The following is a 19525-nucleotide window of genomic DNA, read 5'->3' on the forward strand; positions in this document are numbered from 1 at the left end:
TCTCTCTATAATACTCAGAGAGTGTTACACCATGCATAAGAAATTCTATTTCTTTTTTCTTCATTTTAAATAAAGTATCATATATATCCTCCAACGTTGGAGCTCCCCCCGACTCGACCAATCTCTCTGAGAAAAGGACTGCCATGCTCTCATCTTCAGAGAAGTGTAATCTTTCTCCTGGAGGAATCATTAATCGTCCAAATGGCATGTCATCAGGTAAGCTTCTGGTTTGATCCATTGTAAGCTTTCCGGCGTGATGCAAGTGTTTAATAAAACCATCAGCTGTCTCACCTTATGTCCCCTGCAATTGGGGTATAGAGGCAGCGGTAACAACTTAATTGTATGTAGCCTTGAGAGCGGTATAGAGAGAGATGAATATTATGCAGGGGGGTGCTCACGTCCAACTGATATCCCGGAATCACTCCAAAATACAGTGTATGTACAAGCAAAAGACAGGCACTCCACTTTCCCAAAGTCAACTGCCGCGGGTGCTCTACTCCAGAGAGGATATAGAGAACGAGATGAGAGGCACTCAGCGGTCTTGTATAAACGAAGAAGCAGACACCACAAGTGGTAATGCAACGTTTCGGATTTTACTCCTTTTTCAAGCGACAAACATACAACAAGATATACACAGTGTTCTTACCTAAATACCCTCTGAAGAATCATCTCCACACGTGCATCTGCCGTTCCTGGATCTGGGCCGCCCGCACTTCCGGTGAACGTCACTTCCGGCCAGCGTCTCCGCAAGCGTTTCAGTGACGTCACGCAACGTCCTTCCACTATCCGGCGGCATGTAACTTAGCAACAAAACACCAAACAATGATGGGGCATGTCGCCGCCTACCTTTTCCGGAAAGTGTTGTCCGCTGCTTGTCAGGGCATTGACATGGTAACCAGAACGCACAGGAAGTAGGATGCACTATAGGTGATGAAAAAACAAACTACATATAAGTGTTATATAAAAAACATATAATTGCAGCACAAACCGGAGTCATAAGAAAAAAAGTTAAAAAAATTTAATCTGACTAATACTTCATGGTTATTCAATTTAACTTTCGTTCAGATGACAAATGGAGCTATATGGTATAATAATCTACAGGAAAGAACTGAATGTTAAATGTTCATTAAGACCACTAGGTTTGACAGTGTCCAGTTTAAATATCCACTGTGCTTCAAGACACAACAAGAACTTAAAGTCATTAGAGAAAAAATTGGTGACTTTGAACATCTACACATAGAAAATCTTCGGAAGGATGTCACCTCTAATTGGCTGGAGAAATTGGAACAACAAGTCATCAAATTTAAGTCTGAGTTGGTTACTTTCAAGAAAAATAAATTTGAGAAAGTTAACAGAGACTATACGGAATACAATGTATATCCGTGGTTGTCTGGTACTAAGAGTCAAAGGAACAAACCCTATAGGGCACGTAGACCCTTCCAGAGATCCAACAGGGATGAAGCAACTACTAGTGACTCCAATTCTTCTGCTGGGGATTCAGCAAGAGTAAGAGGACCCAGTGAAAATGTCCGCGGTAAACCCCCTTTAGGGATCAAAACCCGCGCGGGTCGCGGAAAAAGCACAGACCGATCAGAAGGGGTGGACAGTGCTACAGAAAAAGAAAAGAAGAGCCGTGGACGTCCCAAGAAAACAACCTAGTATTCAATCTGACAGAAAAAGTTCTCACAACTTTAGAACTAAAAGTGCTAAATAGGGGTTTGTCATTTGTTCCGACAAATAAATTCAGGGGATTCGAATGGAAACTGGATCAAGCCTATCTCAATAGACAACTCAAACTGAGGGAATTCTTCAAAAATGAACCTAGAAGATTTTCGTTAGAGGATCAAGCAACCAGTAAATTTAAAAATAAATCTAAGTTTGAACCCTTTTCAAATAACATCTCCATCTCTAGCTTCATGAAAGTTCTTGACACCCAAGTCATGAGAGATTCTGAAAAAAATAACATGATTTTCCCAAATTTAGGAAAAGATGAATATACAGCCTTAGAATCTTTGAGAAAGGATGATAACATCATGATCTTGCCGGCTGATAAGGGAGGTGGCATTGTGGTGTGGGGTATTGAAGACTATAAAAAGGAAGTATACACACAACTTTCTAATGAAACGGTATACAAAAAATTATTGCAAGACCCGACTCTTACATATAAAAAAGAACTGGAGTTGGTCATCAAAAAAGCTGTAGACGATAACATCATGACACAGGAGACGGCAGAATTTCTGATTATTCCACAACCACGTGTACCGCTCCTGTATTGTCTCCCCAAGATCCATAAAAATATGGTAAATCCTCCGGGGAGACCGATTATTTCGGCAAAAGAATCCCTATACAGCAATGTATCCAAATACTTGGACTACTATCTGCAGCCTTGTGTAAAAGCGGAGCAATCATATCTACAAGATACGACATCTCTACTCATCAAACTTAGGGACCTGGGAGAAATTCCTTCTAATACATGGCTCTGTTCATTGGACATTTCAAGTCTATATACAAGCATCCCGCATCAAGACGGAATACAGGCCACGATAGATCTGATTCAAGATAATGTCAACTACTCAGGTCCTCCTTTTGAATTATTTGGCAAATTATTGGAACTTACATTAATCAGAAATTTCTTTATCTTTAATGGACGGTTCTATGTACAACTAACGGGTTGTGCTATGGCCCCGGCGTTCGCCAATTCATACATGTTTGCAGTGGAAAGAAAAATGTTTCTGACATCAACTATGGCCTCGAAAATCTCGTTTTATACGAGATATATAGACGACGTGCTCCTGTTTTGGACAGGTGAACAGGAAGAATTCTCTAATTTCATGGAGAATATCAATCTTCAAGACAGCCCTATTAAATTTACGTATGAGATGAGTCAAACATCTATTCACTATCTAGATGTATTAATTTCAGTGCAGAACAACAAATTATCTACTGCTATTTACACGAAACCTACGGACCGCAACACACTTTTGGCCGCCCAGAGTCACCATCCTCCGTCTCTGAAGAGAGGTTTACCCTTTTCACAATTCTTGAGGGTAAAAAGAATCACTAGTGATCCCATAGAATGTGCATTAAAAATGGATCAAATGGAGAAAAAATGTATAGCTAGAGGTTATTCCTCTAATATACTAGCCAAAGCAAGGGATCGTGTAAACACACTAAGTCGAGAAGAAACATTTAGTAGAAAATTTCCAATCAAAAAATAAGATAGACTACACTGGGTTCATACATACTATACGGCTGACAAAAGCATCAAACAAACTTCCAAGTCATTATGGCCTATAATTCAACAAGACAAGGAATTGAAAGTGTTGAAACACACAAGCATCATGTCATGTTACAAAAGAGGTCGTAACATTCGGGATTGGTTAGTACGTACTTACATATCTAAAAGAACCGCCCCTAATGTACAAACAAGACCTAATGGTTGTTATAGATGTGTGGGATGTACAACTTGCAGTTTTATGATTGCTTCCAAATATATTACACATCCACACAATGGACGTAAATTTCTAATCCATCACCCTCTCACATGCCTTAGTACCTATGTCATCTATGTCATAAAATGTCCCTGCGGCCTGTATTACATAGGCAAGACTATTAGAACATTCAGAGAGAGAATTGCCCAGCACCGATCTGCTATCAGGGCCGCTATTTCTGGAAAAGATAATGACCAACCGGTAGCAAGACACTTTGCTCAAGAAAAACACAACTTATCGACATTAAGATATGTGATCATCGATCACGTTCCGGACGATCTCCGTGGTGGAGATAGAGGGAAACGCTTGTTGTGTCTTGAAGCACAGTGGATATTTAAACTGGACACTGTCAAATCTAGTGGTCTTAATGAACATTTAACATTCAGTTCTTTCCTGTAGATTATTATACCATATAGCTCCATTTGTCATCTGAACGAAAGTTAAATTGAATAACCATGAAGTATTAGTCAGATTACATATTTTTTTAACTTGTTTTTTTCTTATGACTCCGGTTTGTGCTGCAATTATATGTTTTTTATATAACACTTATATGTAGTTTGTTTTTTCATCACCTATAGTGCATCCTACTTCCTGTGCGTTCTGGTTACCATGTCAACGCCCTGACAAGCAGCGGACAACACTTTCCGGAAAAGGTAGGCGGCGACATGCCCCATCATTGTTTGGTGTTTTGTTGCTAAGTTACATGCCGCCGGATAGTGGAAGGACGTTGCGTGACGTCACTGAAACGCTTGCGAAGACGCTGGCCGGAAGTGACGTTCACCGGAAGTGCGGGCGGCCCAGATCCAGGAACGGGAGACGCACGTGTGGAGATGATTCTTCAGAGGGTATTTAGGTAAGAATACTGTGTATATCTTGTTGTATGTTTGTCGCTTGAAAAAGGAGTAAAATCCGAAACGTTGCATTACCACTTGTGGTGTCTGCTTCTTCGTTTATACAAGACCGCTGAGTGCCTCTCATCTCGTTCTCTATATCCTCTCTGGAGTAGAGCACCCGCGGCAGTTGACTTTGGGAAAGTGGAGTGCCTGTCTTTTGCTTGTATATATATATATACATATATATATATATATATATATATATAGCCTTAATTCCCACTCACTGCGTCTCCAAAGTGCCCCCCTCCTCTTTTTTACAGCCTGTGAAGCTCAGCAGGGGAGAGATCAGGGAGCCAGCTTTTCCTCATGCAGTTTCTGTGGAGAAAATGGCGCTGGTTAGTGCTGAGGATCAGTGCCGTTTCTAGCGGCGGGCGAGCCATGCAACCGCACGGGGCGCCCGCCGCGGCACTTTGTTACCCGTTATCGCCTCTCCCCAAGCGCTCCTGCTCGGGGGGCGGAGTTTCGCGGAATGTCGCGTTGCGTCGTGACGTCACGACGCAAACGCGTCATTCCGCGAAGCTCCGCCCCCCGAGCAGGAGCACTCGGGGAGAGGCGATAAGGAGAATGCATGGAAGGAGGAGGCGGCCGGCGGCGCGAGGGACGTGAGCCGGCGGGACCGAAGAGTGGGAAGATGTAAGTATTCTCTCTCTCTCCCCCCCTCTCCCCCCCCACTTGAAACCTGCCTGCCGCACTGTGTAAAATGGGGACACCTGCCTATGGGGATACCTGCCTGCCGCACTGTGTAAAATGGGGGGACACCTGCCTATGGGGATACCTGCCTGCCGCACTGTGTAAAATGGGGGCACCTGCCTATGGGGATACCTGCCTGCCGCACTGTGTAAAATGGGAATACCTGCCTGCCGCACTTTGTAAAATGGGGGCACCTGCCTATGGGGATACCTGCCTGCCGCACTGTGTAAAATGGGGGCACCTGCCTATGGGGATACCTGCCTGCCGCACTGTGTAAAATGGGGGCACCTGCCTATGGGGATACCTGCCTGCCGCACTGTGTAAAATGGGAATACCTGCCTGCCGCACTTTGTAAAATGGGGGCACCTGCCTATGGGGATACCTGCCTGCCGCACTGTGTAAAATGGGGGCACCTGCCTATGGGGATACCTGCCTGCCGCACTGTGTTAAATGGGAATACCTGCCTGCCGCACTTTGTAAAATGGGGGCACCTGCCTGCGTACTGTGTAAAATGGGGATATTTGCCTACCGTACTGTGTAAAATGGGGATACCTGCCTGCCGCACTGTGTAAAATGGGGGCACGTGCCTGCCGCGCTGTGTAAAATGGGGATACCTGCCTGACGCACTTTGTAAAATGGGGGCACCTGCCTGCCGCACTGTGTAAAATGGGGACACCTGCCTACCGCACTGTGTAAAATGGGGACACCTGCCTACCGTACATTGTAAAATGGGGATACCTGCCTGCCGCGCTGTGTAAAATGGGGATACCTGCCTGCCGCGCTGTGTAAAATGGGGACACCTGCCTGCCGCGCTGTGTAAAATGGGGACACCTGCCTGCCGCGCTGTGTAAAATGGGGACACCTGCCTGCCGCGCTGTGTAAAATGGGGACACCTGCCTGCCGCGCTGTGTAAAATGGGGACACCTGCCTGCCGCGCTGTGTAAAATGGGGACACCTGCCTGCCGCGCTGTGTAAAATGGGGACACCTGCCTGCCGCGCGGTGTAAAATGGGGACACCTGCCTGCCGCGCGGTGTAAAAAGGGGACTTTATTTTTTTTTCCCCTGTGGTGGGTGTGACGATATCAGACGAGGCCACACCCACTTTAATGAGACCACGCCCTTTTTAATCAGGCCTTACACCCTTGTCGGGGGCGCGCGCATGCTTTTTCTTTTTATGGCTATATGGGGAGGGGGGGGCACGCATTTTTTTTTTTCCAGAGCAATTTGGGGGGGGCGCATTTTGAAATCTCGCACTGGGAGCCAAATTGTCTAGAAACTGCCCTGCTGAGGATCAAGCCCCGCCCACCCAACAGCAGGCTTCAGTCCCAGTAAACTTATATAAAAAATGGCAGGGGATTTGTGGATTTACTGTGCCACAGCCTAATCCTGCTTATATTGCCACAAAATGAGGAATATTGCTGCCCAGGGCGCCCACCAAAGCTTATAATGCAAGTTACTACCACTAGGTGGAGCTATGAAATGCATTTTATTCAAAACAGGTTCTTCCAGCAACCTGATGTAGGAAATTAGCTACAGATGTGTCCCTATACATCTAGAGTCAATACACAATATAGAGCAAGACAACCAGTAGGACCGAGCTGCTCCAAGAGGTGTAGCATACCGTATTTTTCTTTACAGTTTGCATCCTATTCGCATCACAGACACAGCATAACATCACTCAAAGTGTACCAGAGACTCCGGCCTGTGACTTTAACTGCGCAGGAATTAGGGGGAGATATATCAAAGCTTATAGAGAGAGATAAAGTCTAACCAGTCAGCTTCTGTTATTTTACAGACTGTGCTCTCCATTTTTTTTTTATAAATCTGTACCCCAGTTTTAAATGTGTACAAAGTTGTGGATGAAGCGCAGCAGAACTTGGCGTGAGAAAAAACTGCGGCTGCTGCATTGTAGCACGCCGTATACAAATTCAGGCTCAGTCACAGATATATACAAATGTCGCAATAAATTAATCAGTGTAATCTAGCAAAGTAGTTTTGTCGCTCCCAGTTCTATTTATGTGAATAAGATGCACATTTTGAGTGACAAAGTTGCTCTGCGCAGCAGAGTCACCCAGCGCCTGGTACGCTGTGAGGAGCTGTTTTGTGTGACCAGGGCAGCCATCAGGTGGGGGACTGGTGTTCTGGCCCTTACAGATAGGGGGGCCCACCCTTGGCTCCCACCGCAAATACCTGTAGAGCTGCACCAGTCTGTGAAGTTTATTTGACCCTACTTCATTAAGAGCCCCTGCTCCTGGACTTTCTTGCAATTTGTAGTGCCACTCGATCAGATGCTTCTAGTCTGTCCTGTTACCTCTTCAAGATATTTCTCCCTCTTGCTAATACCCAAACCTTACCCCAACATCTTGTAATCTCTGTCTTAGTCTATATCTGCAATCCAACACTGGCCCCTCTTCGTGGAGAATCTATAATGGGTGCAGTGCCACACTGAGGCATGAAGGCAGAGCCGGCCCTAGGCATAGGCAAACTAGGCAAATGCCTAGGGCATTTGGCATGCCTAGGGGCACAAGCAGCTTCTGCTGATTAAAATGATACGCAGCATGCCTATATTCCGTGTGTGACTGTGGCTGTTTCTGCATACAAAATGTTACATTACAGATTGTTCCTGGAAATTACTGTAACGTAGCATTTCCTATGCAGATACAGCCTCAATGTGCGTTTATAAGGACATTAATAATGTATGTCATACTGTATGTGTAAGGGGCATGACTGTGTGGGATTATGTGTATAAATTCATTACTAATGTGTTTCATTATGTCTGTAAGGTGCTCTACTATGTGGCGTAACGTATAGAAAGGGCACTACTGTGTGGTCTAATGTGAATAAAGAGCAATATGGTGTGGTGTTATGTGAATAAAGAGCAATACTGTGTGAAATAATGTGAATAAGGGGCACTACTGTAAGGAGTAACGTATATAAGGTAAAGTTGTACTACTGTGTGATGTAACGTGAATAAGGTACATTATCGCATGATAAAATATGAGTAAAGTTGCACTATTGTGTGGCGTCATTTGAATTGGGGGTACTATTGTGTAGCCATGCCCCTTCCCAGCAAGAACAAGCCCCTTTTTGGGCTGTGCGCCAAATGTGCGCACTGTTCCTATTTAAAATATAGGGGATAGGAGCACCAAAATGAGGACTGCTGTGGATGAGTGGTGATTATGCTGGGAAAGGGTGCAGGGTCAGAGGCAGAACTAGCGGCGGTGCTAGGGGGCATCAGCCAAAATCTTGCCTAGGGCATCATATTGGTTAAGGCCGGCTCTGCATGAAGGGCTCACCAGGGGAATGCAGTTATAGGGGCCCATGTGTAAGGGTGTGGCCAGCCACTACAGAGGTTTGACTAACCATTAAGAGTACATGGTCTGGGCCCCTTCATAAATATACTTCGTAATCATTGCTAGTGCATACATGGTAATGTACCAGATTAATAACAGGAATGCACTGTAGAAAATACACCATAGACTTCTAATATTTTAACATATGTACAGTGGTGCAAGTGGGCAGGTACGGGTGGGTACGGCGTACCCGTAAGAATTTAGCCGTGGGTACGCCGTACCCACACCGACGGGCCGCCGCTCCTCTTCCTTCCCTCCCTCCCCTGCTCCACGCCGCACCGCCGCTGATGTGAGGGCAGGAGAGTGCAGCCTGCGCCTCTCGTTCCCCTCAGTCTCCGGCGGGTGTCTCAGTTTAATTCAGCGCCGATCCGTGAGCCAATCAGAGCTCGCGGGTGCGAGCTCTGATTGTTTACTTCAGCGCCGATCCGTGAGCCAATCAGAGCTCGCACCCGCGAGCTCTGATTGGCTCACGGATCGGCGCTGAATTAAACTGAGACACCCGCCGGAGACTGAGGGGAACGAGAGGCGCAGGCTGCACTCTCCTTCCCTCACATGACAGACAGGACAGCGACGGCAGCGGTGAGTAGGGGAGGGGGGCATGTTTACTTGGCACTGGGGGGGGGGGGGGGGGGCATGTTATACTTGGCACTGGGGGGGCATGTTATACCTGGCACTGGGGGATACCTGGCACTGGGGGCATATCTGGCACAGGGGGGCATGTATACCTGGCACTGGGGGCATATCTGGCACAGGGGGGCATGTTATACCTGGCACTGGGGGGCATGTTATACCTGGCACTGGGGGATATCTGGCACTGTAGGGGCAATGTGCATCTGGCACTGTGGGGCAATGTGCATCTGGCACTGTGGGGCAATGTGCATCTGGCACTGTGGGGCAATGTGCGTATCTGGCACTGTGGGGCAATGTGCGTATCTGGCACTGTGGGGCAATGTGCGTATCTGGCACTGTGGGGCAATGTGCGTATCTGGCACTGTGAGGCAATGTGCGTATCTGGCACTCTGGGGACATTTGTGTATCTGGCACTGTGGGGCAATGTATATCTGGCACTGTGGGGCAATGTATATCTGGCACTGTGGGGCAATGTATATCTGGCACTGTGGGGCAATGTATATCTGGCACTGTGGGGCAATGTATATCTAGCACTGTGGGGCAACGTATATCTAGCACTGTGGGGCAACGTATATCTAGCACTGTGGGGCAACGTATATCTGACACTATTGGGGTCATACGTGTATCTGCCCCTCCCCCATATGTGTATCACACCCCCATTTTCTTTGGCCACGCCCCATGTGGCTTTTGGCCACACCCATTTTTTGCGCGCGCGCACACAGTACCCGTAAGACATTTTTTCTACTTGCACCACTGCATATGTATAATGTATAATGTATAATTCAAGTGCATAGTCTGGAACCTAATCCCTAAAGTAGGAGGTGGGCCCTCATGCAGTGGGGCCTACCGGAGGTGTCCCTAGTACCGCTGTGGGCCAGTCAAACTCTGAATGGGTGCCTGTGCATGGTGCACACTGAACCTTGGTGTAGAGGCCTAGCACTATATAACCGTGCACCCAGAATAGACACCACTTTGTCTCACCCATGTAATCTGCTGTCTACGCCATCTTTTGGGAGAAATATTTGGCAAGATTATGTGGCACACGATAGCAAAGACTCTGGCACTGCTACAGAGCCCTTGTTAAGGGCCATCTTCTCGACACATCTCATCCATATGTCTCTCTCCATCCCACTAGCTCCCCATGTGCGAACATGACCCCTTCCCTCTGGATTTTAGCAGCAGAACACCCTTGTCTCATGTTTCTTACCTCAACCAATTGGCTTCTACGTATGTTTAACCTGAAATTGGTGGCTCACACAAAATGGCTGCCTAAACATCTTGTAAACATCATGGGCCAAATGTAATAGAGTGAGTTTCAGAAAGATTTGGTAAGGGTTTGCAGGGTCTTTTTTTTTTAAAGTGGCAATCATTTACACAGCAAGATCAACCTGGTTTTGCAGTGTAAATGATTGCCACTTTAAAAAAAAAAAACCCTGAAAAACCTTACCAAATCTCTCACTTTCTGAAACTCTCACCATTACATTTGGCCCCAAATGTTTATATGCTGTAAATATATAGTGATCTGTGTTCCAGAAAAGCACTATAAAAAATTTGCTCCTGTTACCTTATACCAGGCATGTCCAAACTGCTGCCCTCCAGCTGTTGTGAAACTACATATCCCAGCATGCCCTAACAGTTTTGCTGTCAGTGAATGCTAAAGCTGTGTCAGGGCATGCTGGGATGTGTAGTTTCTCAACAGTTGGGAGGGCCGCAGTTTGGACATGCCTGCCCTAATCCCTCCATAGTGCCTAACCAAAACCCCCTCTAGTCCCCACCCCCCTAACATAACCGCATTTTGAGAATGCAGACATTCTGAAGAGGACATGGTGCCAATCAATATGTTGAATCAGGTCAACATTATGGGAGGTAGATCCAAGTACTGGGGCAGCCAGCATACGGCGGTGTGAAAGATGAGGACACTCCCAATGTGTTGGAATCCATATATTTGTAACGACAGACAGTTGAAAGGAGACTAGAAGTTGTAATGACTTTCAGAACATGGTTGAATGTTGTTGCAATAAAATAATGCAAAATACACAAAGGAATGTGCAACAGACCATGTTGGATGACACGGTGTAACAGTTTGTGCAGACATTTCTACTTGCTGGACCAGATTTTCAAGGCAAACACAACTGCACAGTAAGATACACAAAAGGACAGTAATTTCAAAATAAATGTCAACACGCATGCAGAATGCGGAATAGATTGTGCACCAACATTACTGCTAATTTACAAGAATGCATAGTAGATTGTGCACCAACATGAATTACTGCTCTGTATAGGCTACTTGCAGGACTATAATAAACCACAGCAAGCTGTACCTTGTTATTTGAGTGTAGAATCAGTCATCATGGGGTAAACACATCAATGAACGAAACAGGGACATATTACTTCAATCACATGTGGAGTGTATGGGTGGCATAGCTATGCCGGAAAATATCCATGAGTTTCATTCCTTCTTGCCAAATGCTGAATACACTACTAACATTCTAAATGGACAGTAACGAACAAGCTATTTTACACACATCTTTATAGGAAGCAGAACGTCTCTAGAAATAGATTATTAAATAATATCTACCACAATACATACAGCACATTATACTGAACACTAAGTACAACGCAAAGAGATTTTAGGTCATTATTCCGGCAAGCTGGATCATTACCCATCACGAAAACCTTCCAGTTCAATTGATAATTACAATATAGGGATGACGATCAGCTTACTGCCCCATCTGTTCATTAGTGACCAAGTCCAGTGGCCCAATTCTAAACACTAACTGCTTAGATAATTCCATGCCCCTGAAAGAACGCCAACATGAAGTGGTGTGCGGAATCCAGGCCTCAGGAGATCCGCTCAAAATGACAGCAGTGTCTTGTGGATGATTTCAACGCACTCTTGCAGCTCAGGCTCATTAATTGTTAGAGGTGGTGCGAACCTGATGATGTCCCCATGCGTGGGTTTGGCTAGAAGTCCATTATCGCGGAGCCTGAGGCACACCTTCCAAGCATCGCATTCTGAAAAGGCAAAGAACAGAGTCAGCTTAGCCTTCTATCAGGAACATCTTGTACGTGCAACATGAGCTTCACTTCTTTGCTAAAGCCCTTTAATTAAAAACCTTAATGGAGCTGGCAGATCTACCCACTGACAAACAGCATTTCAATAATCAATATAGTTATGTTATAGAAGGCTACTAAGATGCAAAAAAATTCTCTCAAATAACTTTCCATTAATAAGGGCACATTCAATTAGTCATGAGTTCCATAGTGTAGTGTGTTCCCGTCGCTGAATATATACATTAAGGGCACTCCCGATACCAGTGCAATCCAATTAGAAATGGCAAGCCGTGGACATCACGGTTATGGGGTCATTAGGTCGACCACTATTGGTCAACATGCAAAAAAGGTCAACATGGGTTTTTTTACTTTTTTGGTGTCATTTTCTTCGTAAAGTGACGGGGAACCCCAATTAGTGCACTGTGTCCCCTCGAATGGCTCGCTTCACTCGCCATGCTTCGGGCAAGGTAACCATTCCCTATCGTAGTCCACGTGGATTGTAAAGTATGAAAAAGCTCCAAAGAAAAAAAGGAAAAAACTCATGTCGACCGATACGATAATGACCGTATCCCGGACATCATAGTATCCTTGTGCGTTAACTCTGCCGTGTACAACCTATGCGATGTACATAAAAAAATATCACCCCTGCACCCCGGAAAATAAGGTAGCAGGATTGTGTAGAGGCCAGAAGCAAAGTATCAGAGGCTATTATATGATGTCAAATTGCTGATATTTCTGCAACCTTTATGTATAATGGAAGAAAGATAGCCACCGAGTGTATTTCAGCAAATAAGTGTTTACAGTATTTTTGGGTAAATTAAAATGTCTCTATCGTGATTTAAGTGTGTATATACAAGTTAATAAAAACGTTGGAAAACACACAACTTCCATCTGCAAGTTTAAAAACTCCAACAGTACAATAACTCAACATAATTGTTCTACATCATATCTATATCGGTTTATTTCTTTTACAGAATAGGACATGAAAAATTATATTTTTATTGGCCATATTTTACCATTTATAAACTTCTGAATATAAATATTCTTCTGTAGGTGTCAGTTTGACATAGGAATAAGGATTCTTCCCTGTATTACTCACTCTAGAGGTGCTAACTTAAAGCAGTATTTACTCCAAATAAAACTCACATTAACAATGCGGATGTCTAAATTAGATAAGGTTACAGCCCTGGCTTGTAACCACAGTAAAGAAAAAAAGAAAAAAAAATAGAAAGGAGTCATGCAACCTACAGATGTGTCCTCAGATCTAGCCTCAACATGCCAAGCAGTGCCAGGTCAGGTGCAACTCTGCTAGAGTCAAGCTAGGCAGAACACTGTACAATTATCTGGCTGGTTGGAATGAAAAGCTGGTAATTGATGAGAGCAAGTTACAATTGACCATTTGCTCCCAGACACTGGAAAACAAACAAAGTGTTCATACAAATTGGTTAAATCACAGATTTAACTAACTCGTCTGAGTATCAGGTTTTGGACATTTTCTGGAATTCCCTACCTCTCCATCAGACTCTCCAGCCCTCCACAAAACTTCAAACGGGCTCTCAAGACCCACTTCTTCACCAAACCCAGCCTTCTCTCATCCTAAGCCTCTGTTCCATGCTCTCTATGTACCCAATCTGTGTCACCCCTGTCTGTCTGTCCCTCCCCTTTAGAATGTAAGCTCTCATGAGCAGGGCCCTCTTCCCTCATGTGCTTTTACGTCTCTTCCTAAACCTATCTTCTTTTCAATACTTCCTTTGATGGCACCAAATCCCTCAGTTTTCTGCCACCCTGATCCTTATTTCAGTGCTGTTTACTGACTCAGCCATGTTTATATACCCTGTACTTGTCCTATATTGTATTGAAGTGTAAGTCACTGTCTTCACGTTTTGCTTATTTGTTTACTCTAATTGGGCGCTGCGGATCCCATGTGGCACCATATAAATATATAAATAGTAATTTGAACACTGAACAGGACCCGCTTAGCCGAGAGGGGGGTTGTATGTTCACACGGATCCTGTTCTGCGGGATGCAGCAGAACAGGATTTCAATGCAACACAGTGCGGGTGTGAACGCATACATCGGAACGTATGTGTTCACATTGAAATCCCATTGTCCTGCCATCCGGCCCAACCACAGCATGCTGCGGTCGGACCCGGCAGCGGGACTGCCTCACATGTGTGGATGCCTGCAGGCGCCCTTGTGCACTCTCCTTCCGACCAAGTAGATCCCGCTAAAAGGGACCCGCTTGGCCGCTATGTGTGGCTGTAGCCTTAGTGCTGTGGAAATGCAATGGAAAAGTGAAGGGAATTTAAAGTGCCATAGAGCCTATTATCTCTCTATCACTGTTGAGAACTCGACAATCAGTCCTACCCCACAAGCTCGCTGCTAAGGTATCATTGACTCTGAACTGTCCTTTGTTCCCAACATTCAATCTCAATCATGTTACATGTATCTAGAGAAAGTTAGTGAGACACCCGCATACAACTGAGGATACCAAATGTGGAATCAATGGAGAATGTCAGACAGACTACAGAGGCAATGTTTGGAGCATGTTCGTTCCTTATGATTGAGGAGTTTCTCTATGGGATGTTCATCTGAGATTAGATGCTAGACCAGTGGTTCTTAAACGTGGTCCTCAAGGCACTCCAACCGTCCAGGTTTTAAGTATAAAAAGCACAGGTGAATTAATTAGAATCTCAGTCATTTTGATTTAGGCATCTGGCTCAGCCATTAGGGTTACCACCTCATCCCTTTAATTCTGGACACATTAATTACACAGGTTCTGTGGGCGATTTAAACCAGGTGAAATGGAGTCTTGAAATCAGCCAGCCACAGAGCCTGTGTAATTAAAATGTGTTCAGAATTAAAGGGATGAGGTGGTAACCCTATCCGTCATGGATATCCTTTAGACCAGGATTGTTGAGATGCCTTAAGGACCACATTTGGGAACCACTGTGCTAGACAGCTAGCGGAGGTGTCAGCACTATGCAAATGAATGTTTAGCTAGTACAGTAGCCACATTCCAGTGGATTAAGTGGGTTCTTTGTATATAGAAATCCTGGAGATAAAAGTTTGGCATTCCATTCATTATTAGGCTACATACAGACGGCATTTCTGTTTGTCACGCACAGCTCTGCTTAGCTCACGGAATGCAACGCATAATGCACGCATAATAGGACAATTGTCTTCTAGAATAATTCCCATAGAACACTGAAGGGTAGTTTGTAAAACTAATTCTTAGACCCGGAACAGATGTCTATTTTGGGTTTAGGAACATACAATAATCTCGGTCTCATTTCTGACCTAATTAAAGAGCGCATTTTAGGAGCACCCCATCACTGATCAGTCGGTACAGATCATGCTACTGTTTAGTATACAGCGACTGGATTGTGGACAGGAATGAAAATTGCTAAACACAATCCAGTCGCTGTATACTAAACAGTAGCATTAAGTTTTATTTAACTGTATTTTAAAATTACTCTGCCATTCCCTAAACATACCAGCATTCCAAATGGATTGCTGCCCACTGTATCCCAATGGCACCTCATCAAATCCCTGCAGTGAAACATGGCGCAAAACATTGCTTTGTTTCAGATTTTATGAACTGTAACAAGGCACATAGGGGTCTATTCATGAAGCAGTGAAAACAGTGGAGAAGTGAGCCAGTGGAGAAGTTGTCCATGGCAACTAATCAGCTGCTCCGTATAATTTTATAGTATGCAAATTATAGATGTTACGTCAATGCTGATTGGTTACCATGGGCAACTTCTCTATTGGCTCACTTCTCCACACTTTTCACTGCTTCATGAATAGACCCCAGAGACACTAAGTCATATCTGCGAATGTTCCTGATTTCAACGAGACAGTCCCGATTTTCAGGCACTGTTGCATCCATGGGCTTTAGCGTCCCGCAGGCGGTCGGGAAGTTGGAGTAGAACATTGTCACCACTGCTGTAGCCGTGCACAGCTGCCGGAGTATTGGGCTTGCCTCCAGCGTGAGGATAAACGTGAGGTGCCATCACAGCCCTAAATTGTCACACACAAGGTGGGATGGCCTTGATGGTACAAGGCCACACCACCAACTGCACAGCATAAGTTGGGAGGTACTAAAGTATTTACTATTAGTGGCATATCCTCTGCAAATTTATTATTCCCTGGATCTATCTGGGAGGACCACAGCAGATATCTTTGTTTTCAATTGGAGTATCAGTCCCGCATTGGCGATCACTCTACTTTAACAGATCGCAGGGACAGGCTCTTATCGCAGCCCCCGTCTGTGTTTCACGGAACATCCCTGCAAAACATAATTCCTTATTGTAGTAATAAGATCATGACTAAATATGCCCCCAAATCAGGAGATCTAGGAACAAACCAGAAACTAGAAGAACAAAGTGACCATTAAACCAGTACAGATTGGCATAGTCTGGGAAAAGGGGTTCTCAACTGCAATCAAGTTCCACAAACAGTTCATGTTTTACGGATTATTTAATAACGTACAGTTTATTTGATCTATTTTGACGGGTCAGTAATTATCCCACCTATCTCCACAGCCAGAAATCCTTAAAAGATGACCTGTTAGATACTTGATTGGAGAGGAGAACCTCTGGTCTGGAGACAAGTGTAGAAGTCAATGCTTTGCATTGTAGAGCAGATTACCTTGTGTTTGATTAATGACGATGGCATTCAGGAGCCCTTTCCCTCTAACAGCAGTAACTATGTCCGAAGGACTCTTCATGAGCTCTGCTCTCAGTAGCTCACCCATCACCATGGCGTTCTCTGCCAAGTTCTCCTCTTCAAGAACCTGGGAACAAGTTACACCAATAAGACATGGATAGATTACACAAGGAACACACTGGATGAATAAGGAACACTGGGTCAAGTAAATGAGATCTCACCTCTAGAGCGGCTATTGCCACGCGGCAGGCCAGGGGATTGCCACCGTATGTGGAGCCATGTTCTCCTGGCTTAATGGTGAGCATCACTTCATCATCACAGAGAACAGCAGAGACCTGGGCAAACATAGCAAATGGTTAGTCCACAATATAATATACTCCATCATATAACCCTGTTGCGGTCTAGAACCACTGATCTATATAAAGAAGCAGCAAAGCCATCTGTGTGCCCCAAGACAACTTAGTGAAAGATAGACCGTTTTGCCTGGTCCCACAATAGCATCTTCAAACTAATGGTCCAACACTGCACTAGGTTTATACTACTATATAGGAAGGATGCCCGTATATTACTTAACCTAGTAAATTCAATGATCATCTATTCTAGATCTACACAACATCTACACCCTCCAGGAAATGTTCTATTCTATAGCACCCTAGTGTAAGTAATAGAATCCCATATGTGCTTACAGGGTAAACGCCTCCGGACAGGGCTTTTCCCAGCACCACAATATCTGGATGAACATTCTCGTAATCTACTGCCAGCATCTTTCCAGTTCTGGCCAATCCAGTCTGCACCTCATCGGCAATGAAAAGCACCTGCAAAGAGACGCATGACCGTTACATTCTCTGGGGTAAGTAGAATGTTCTTCGTGTATAGAATTTAAAGTCAACCTACATTGTGTGCGGTGCACAGTCGCTTCACTTCAGTCAGGTAGCCTTCATCAGGGACAATGACACCAGCCTCACCCTGAATTGGTTCAACCATAAATGCAGCCACGTTGGGGTCTTGCAGTGCTCTCTAATGAGAAAACAAAATAAACGTGAAGTGTTAAAGTGTCTGTTAGACTCACAGAAGAGCAGGACTGGGCCAACAGTATACAGCCATTACAGTTTATCATAAGTGTTTATTTTGCAGTTACATAGGCACACACCAGCGGATGACTAAAATTATGGACAGCCCAGTTACCTAACCAGCAGTGTTGGATTACTGATATATAGCAGATACAGCCGTACTCCCTGTTACATGTACACTGATGGAGTGAAACTTGAGCAGATCGGCGTTTCATATAGCTCACCAGTGAGTGTATGCTGCAAACAGGTAGCTGTATAGGATGCTGTAGGATTTATAGCAGGTATTAACCAAGTCTTTCATAGGAGTGAAGCTGGAGAAAATAAGATTTTAAACCTACCGGTAAATCTTTTTCTCCTAGTCCGTAGAGGATGCTGGGGACTCCGTAAGGACCATGGGGAAAAGACGGGCTCCGCAGGAGACATGGGCACTAAAAAGAACTTTAGATATGGGTGTACACTGGCTCCTCCCTCTATGCCCCTCCTCCAGACCTCAGTTAGAGAAACTGTGCTTAGAGGAGACAGACAGTACAAGGAAAGGATTTTTGTTAATCTAAGGGCAAGATTCATACCAGCCCACACCATCCACACCGTATAACCTGGAATATACGAACCAGTTAACAGCATGAAACAAAACAGCATCAGCCCGAGACTGATCAAAACTGTAACTTAACCCTTAAGTAAGCAAAAACTATATACAAGTCTTGCAGATGTAGTCCGCACTGGGACGGGCGCCCAGCATCCTCTACGGACTAGGAGAAAAAGATTTACCAGTAGGTTTAAAATCGCGAAGCAAATTTTACTTTCTCTTACGTCCTAGAGGATGCTGGGGACTCCGTAAGGACCATGGGGATTATACCAAAGCTCCAAAACGGGCGGGAGAGTGCGGATGACTCTGCAGCACCGACTGAGCAAACATGAGGTCCTCATCAGCCAGGGTATCAAACTTGTAGAACGTCGCAAAGGTGTTTGAACCCAACCAAGTAGCAGCTCGGCAAAGCTGTAATGCCGAGACACCTCGGACAGCCACCCAAGAAGAGCCCACCTTCCTAGTGGAATGGGCCTTTACAGAATTCGGTAACGGCAATCCAGCCGTAGAATGAGCCTGCTGAACAGTGTTACAGATCCAGCGAGCAATAGCCTGCTTCGAAGCAGGAGCGCCAACCTTGTCGGCTGCATACAGGACAAACAGTGCCTCTGTTTTCCTAACCCGAGCCGTTCTGGCCACAAATTTTCAATGCCCTGACCACATCAAGGGACTCTGAATCCTCCAAATCCCATGTAGCCACAGGCACCACAATAGGTTGGTTCATATGAAAAGAAACCACCTTGGGCAAAAATTGACGAGTCCGCAACTCTGCTCTATCCACATGGAAAATCAGATAGGGGCTCTTGTGAGATAAAGCCGCCAACTCCGACACTCGCCTTGCCGATGCCAAGGCCAACAACATGACCACTTTCCAAGTGAGATATTTTAATTCCACCGTTTTAAGTGGTTCAAACCAGTGAGACTTAAGGAACCGCAACACCACGTTAAGGTCCCAGGGTGCCACTGGATGCACAAAAGGAGGCTGGATATGCAGCACTCCCTTCACAAAAGTCTGGACTTCTGGGAGAGAAGCCAATTCCTTCTGAAAGAAAATGGATAGGGCCGAAATCTGAACCTTAATGGAACC

The 19525-nt window shown here is 45.0% G+C and overlaps 1 protein-coding gene across 2 annotated transcripts in view; it reads right to left on the reverse strand.

Annotated features, from left to right (window-relative positions):
* Positions 1 to 10983: 10983 nt before the first annotated feature.
* OAT (ornithine aminotransferase) overlaps positions 10984 to 19525 on the reverse strand; it is a 38552-nt gene continuing 30010 nt past the window's right edge. For both annotated transcript variants that reach the window (XM_063962146.1, XM_063962145.1), the window contains exons 6-10: positions 17677 to 17799; positions 17469 to 17597; positions 17004 to 17117; positions 16765 to 16909; positions 10984 to 12072 (exon numbers count right to left, since the gene is read on the reverse strand). In XM_063962146.1, the coding sequence (XP_063818216.1) occupies positions 11912 to 12072; positions 16765 to 16909; positions 17004 to 17117; positions 17469 to 17597; positions 17677 to 17799 (672 nt within the window). In that variant the 3' untranslated portion in view covers positions 10984 to 11911. The remainder of the gene's footprint in view (positions 12073 to 16764; positions 16910 to 17003; positions 17118 to 17468; positions 17598 to 17676; positions 17800 to 19525) is intronic.

The sequence above is a fragment of the Pseudophryne corroboree genome, chromosome 3 (genome assembly GCF_028390025.1).
Source record: "Pseudophryne corroboree isolate aPseCor3 chromosome 3, aPseCor3.hap2, whole genome shotgun sequence".
Lineage (NCBI taxonomy): Eukaryota > Metazoa > Chordata > Amphibia > Anura > Myobatrachidae > Pseudophryne > Pseudophryne corroboree.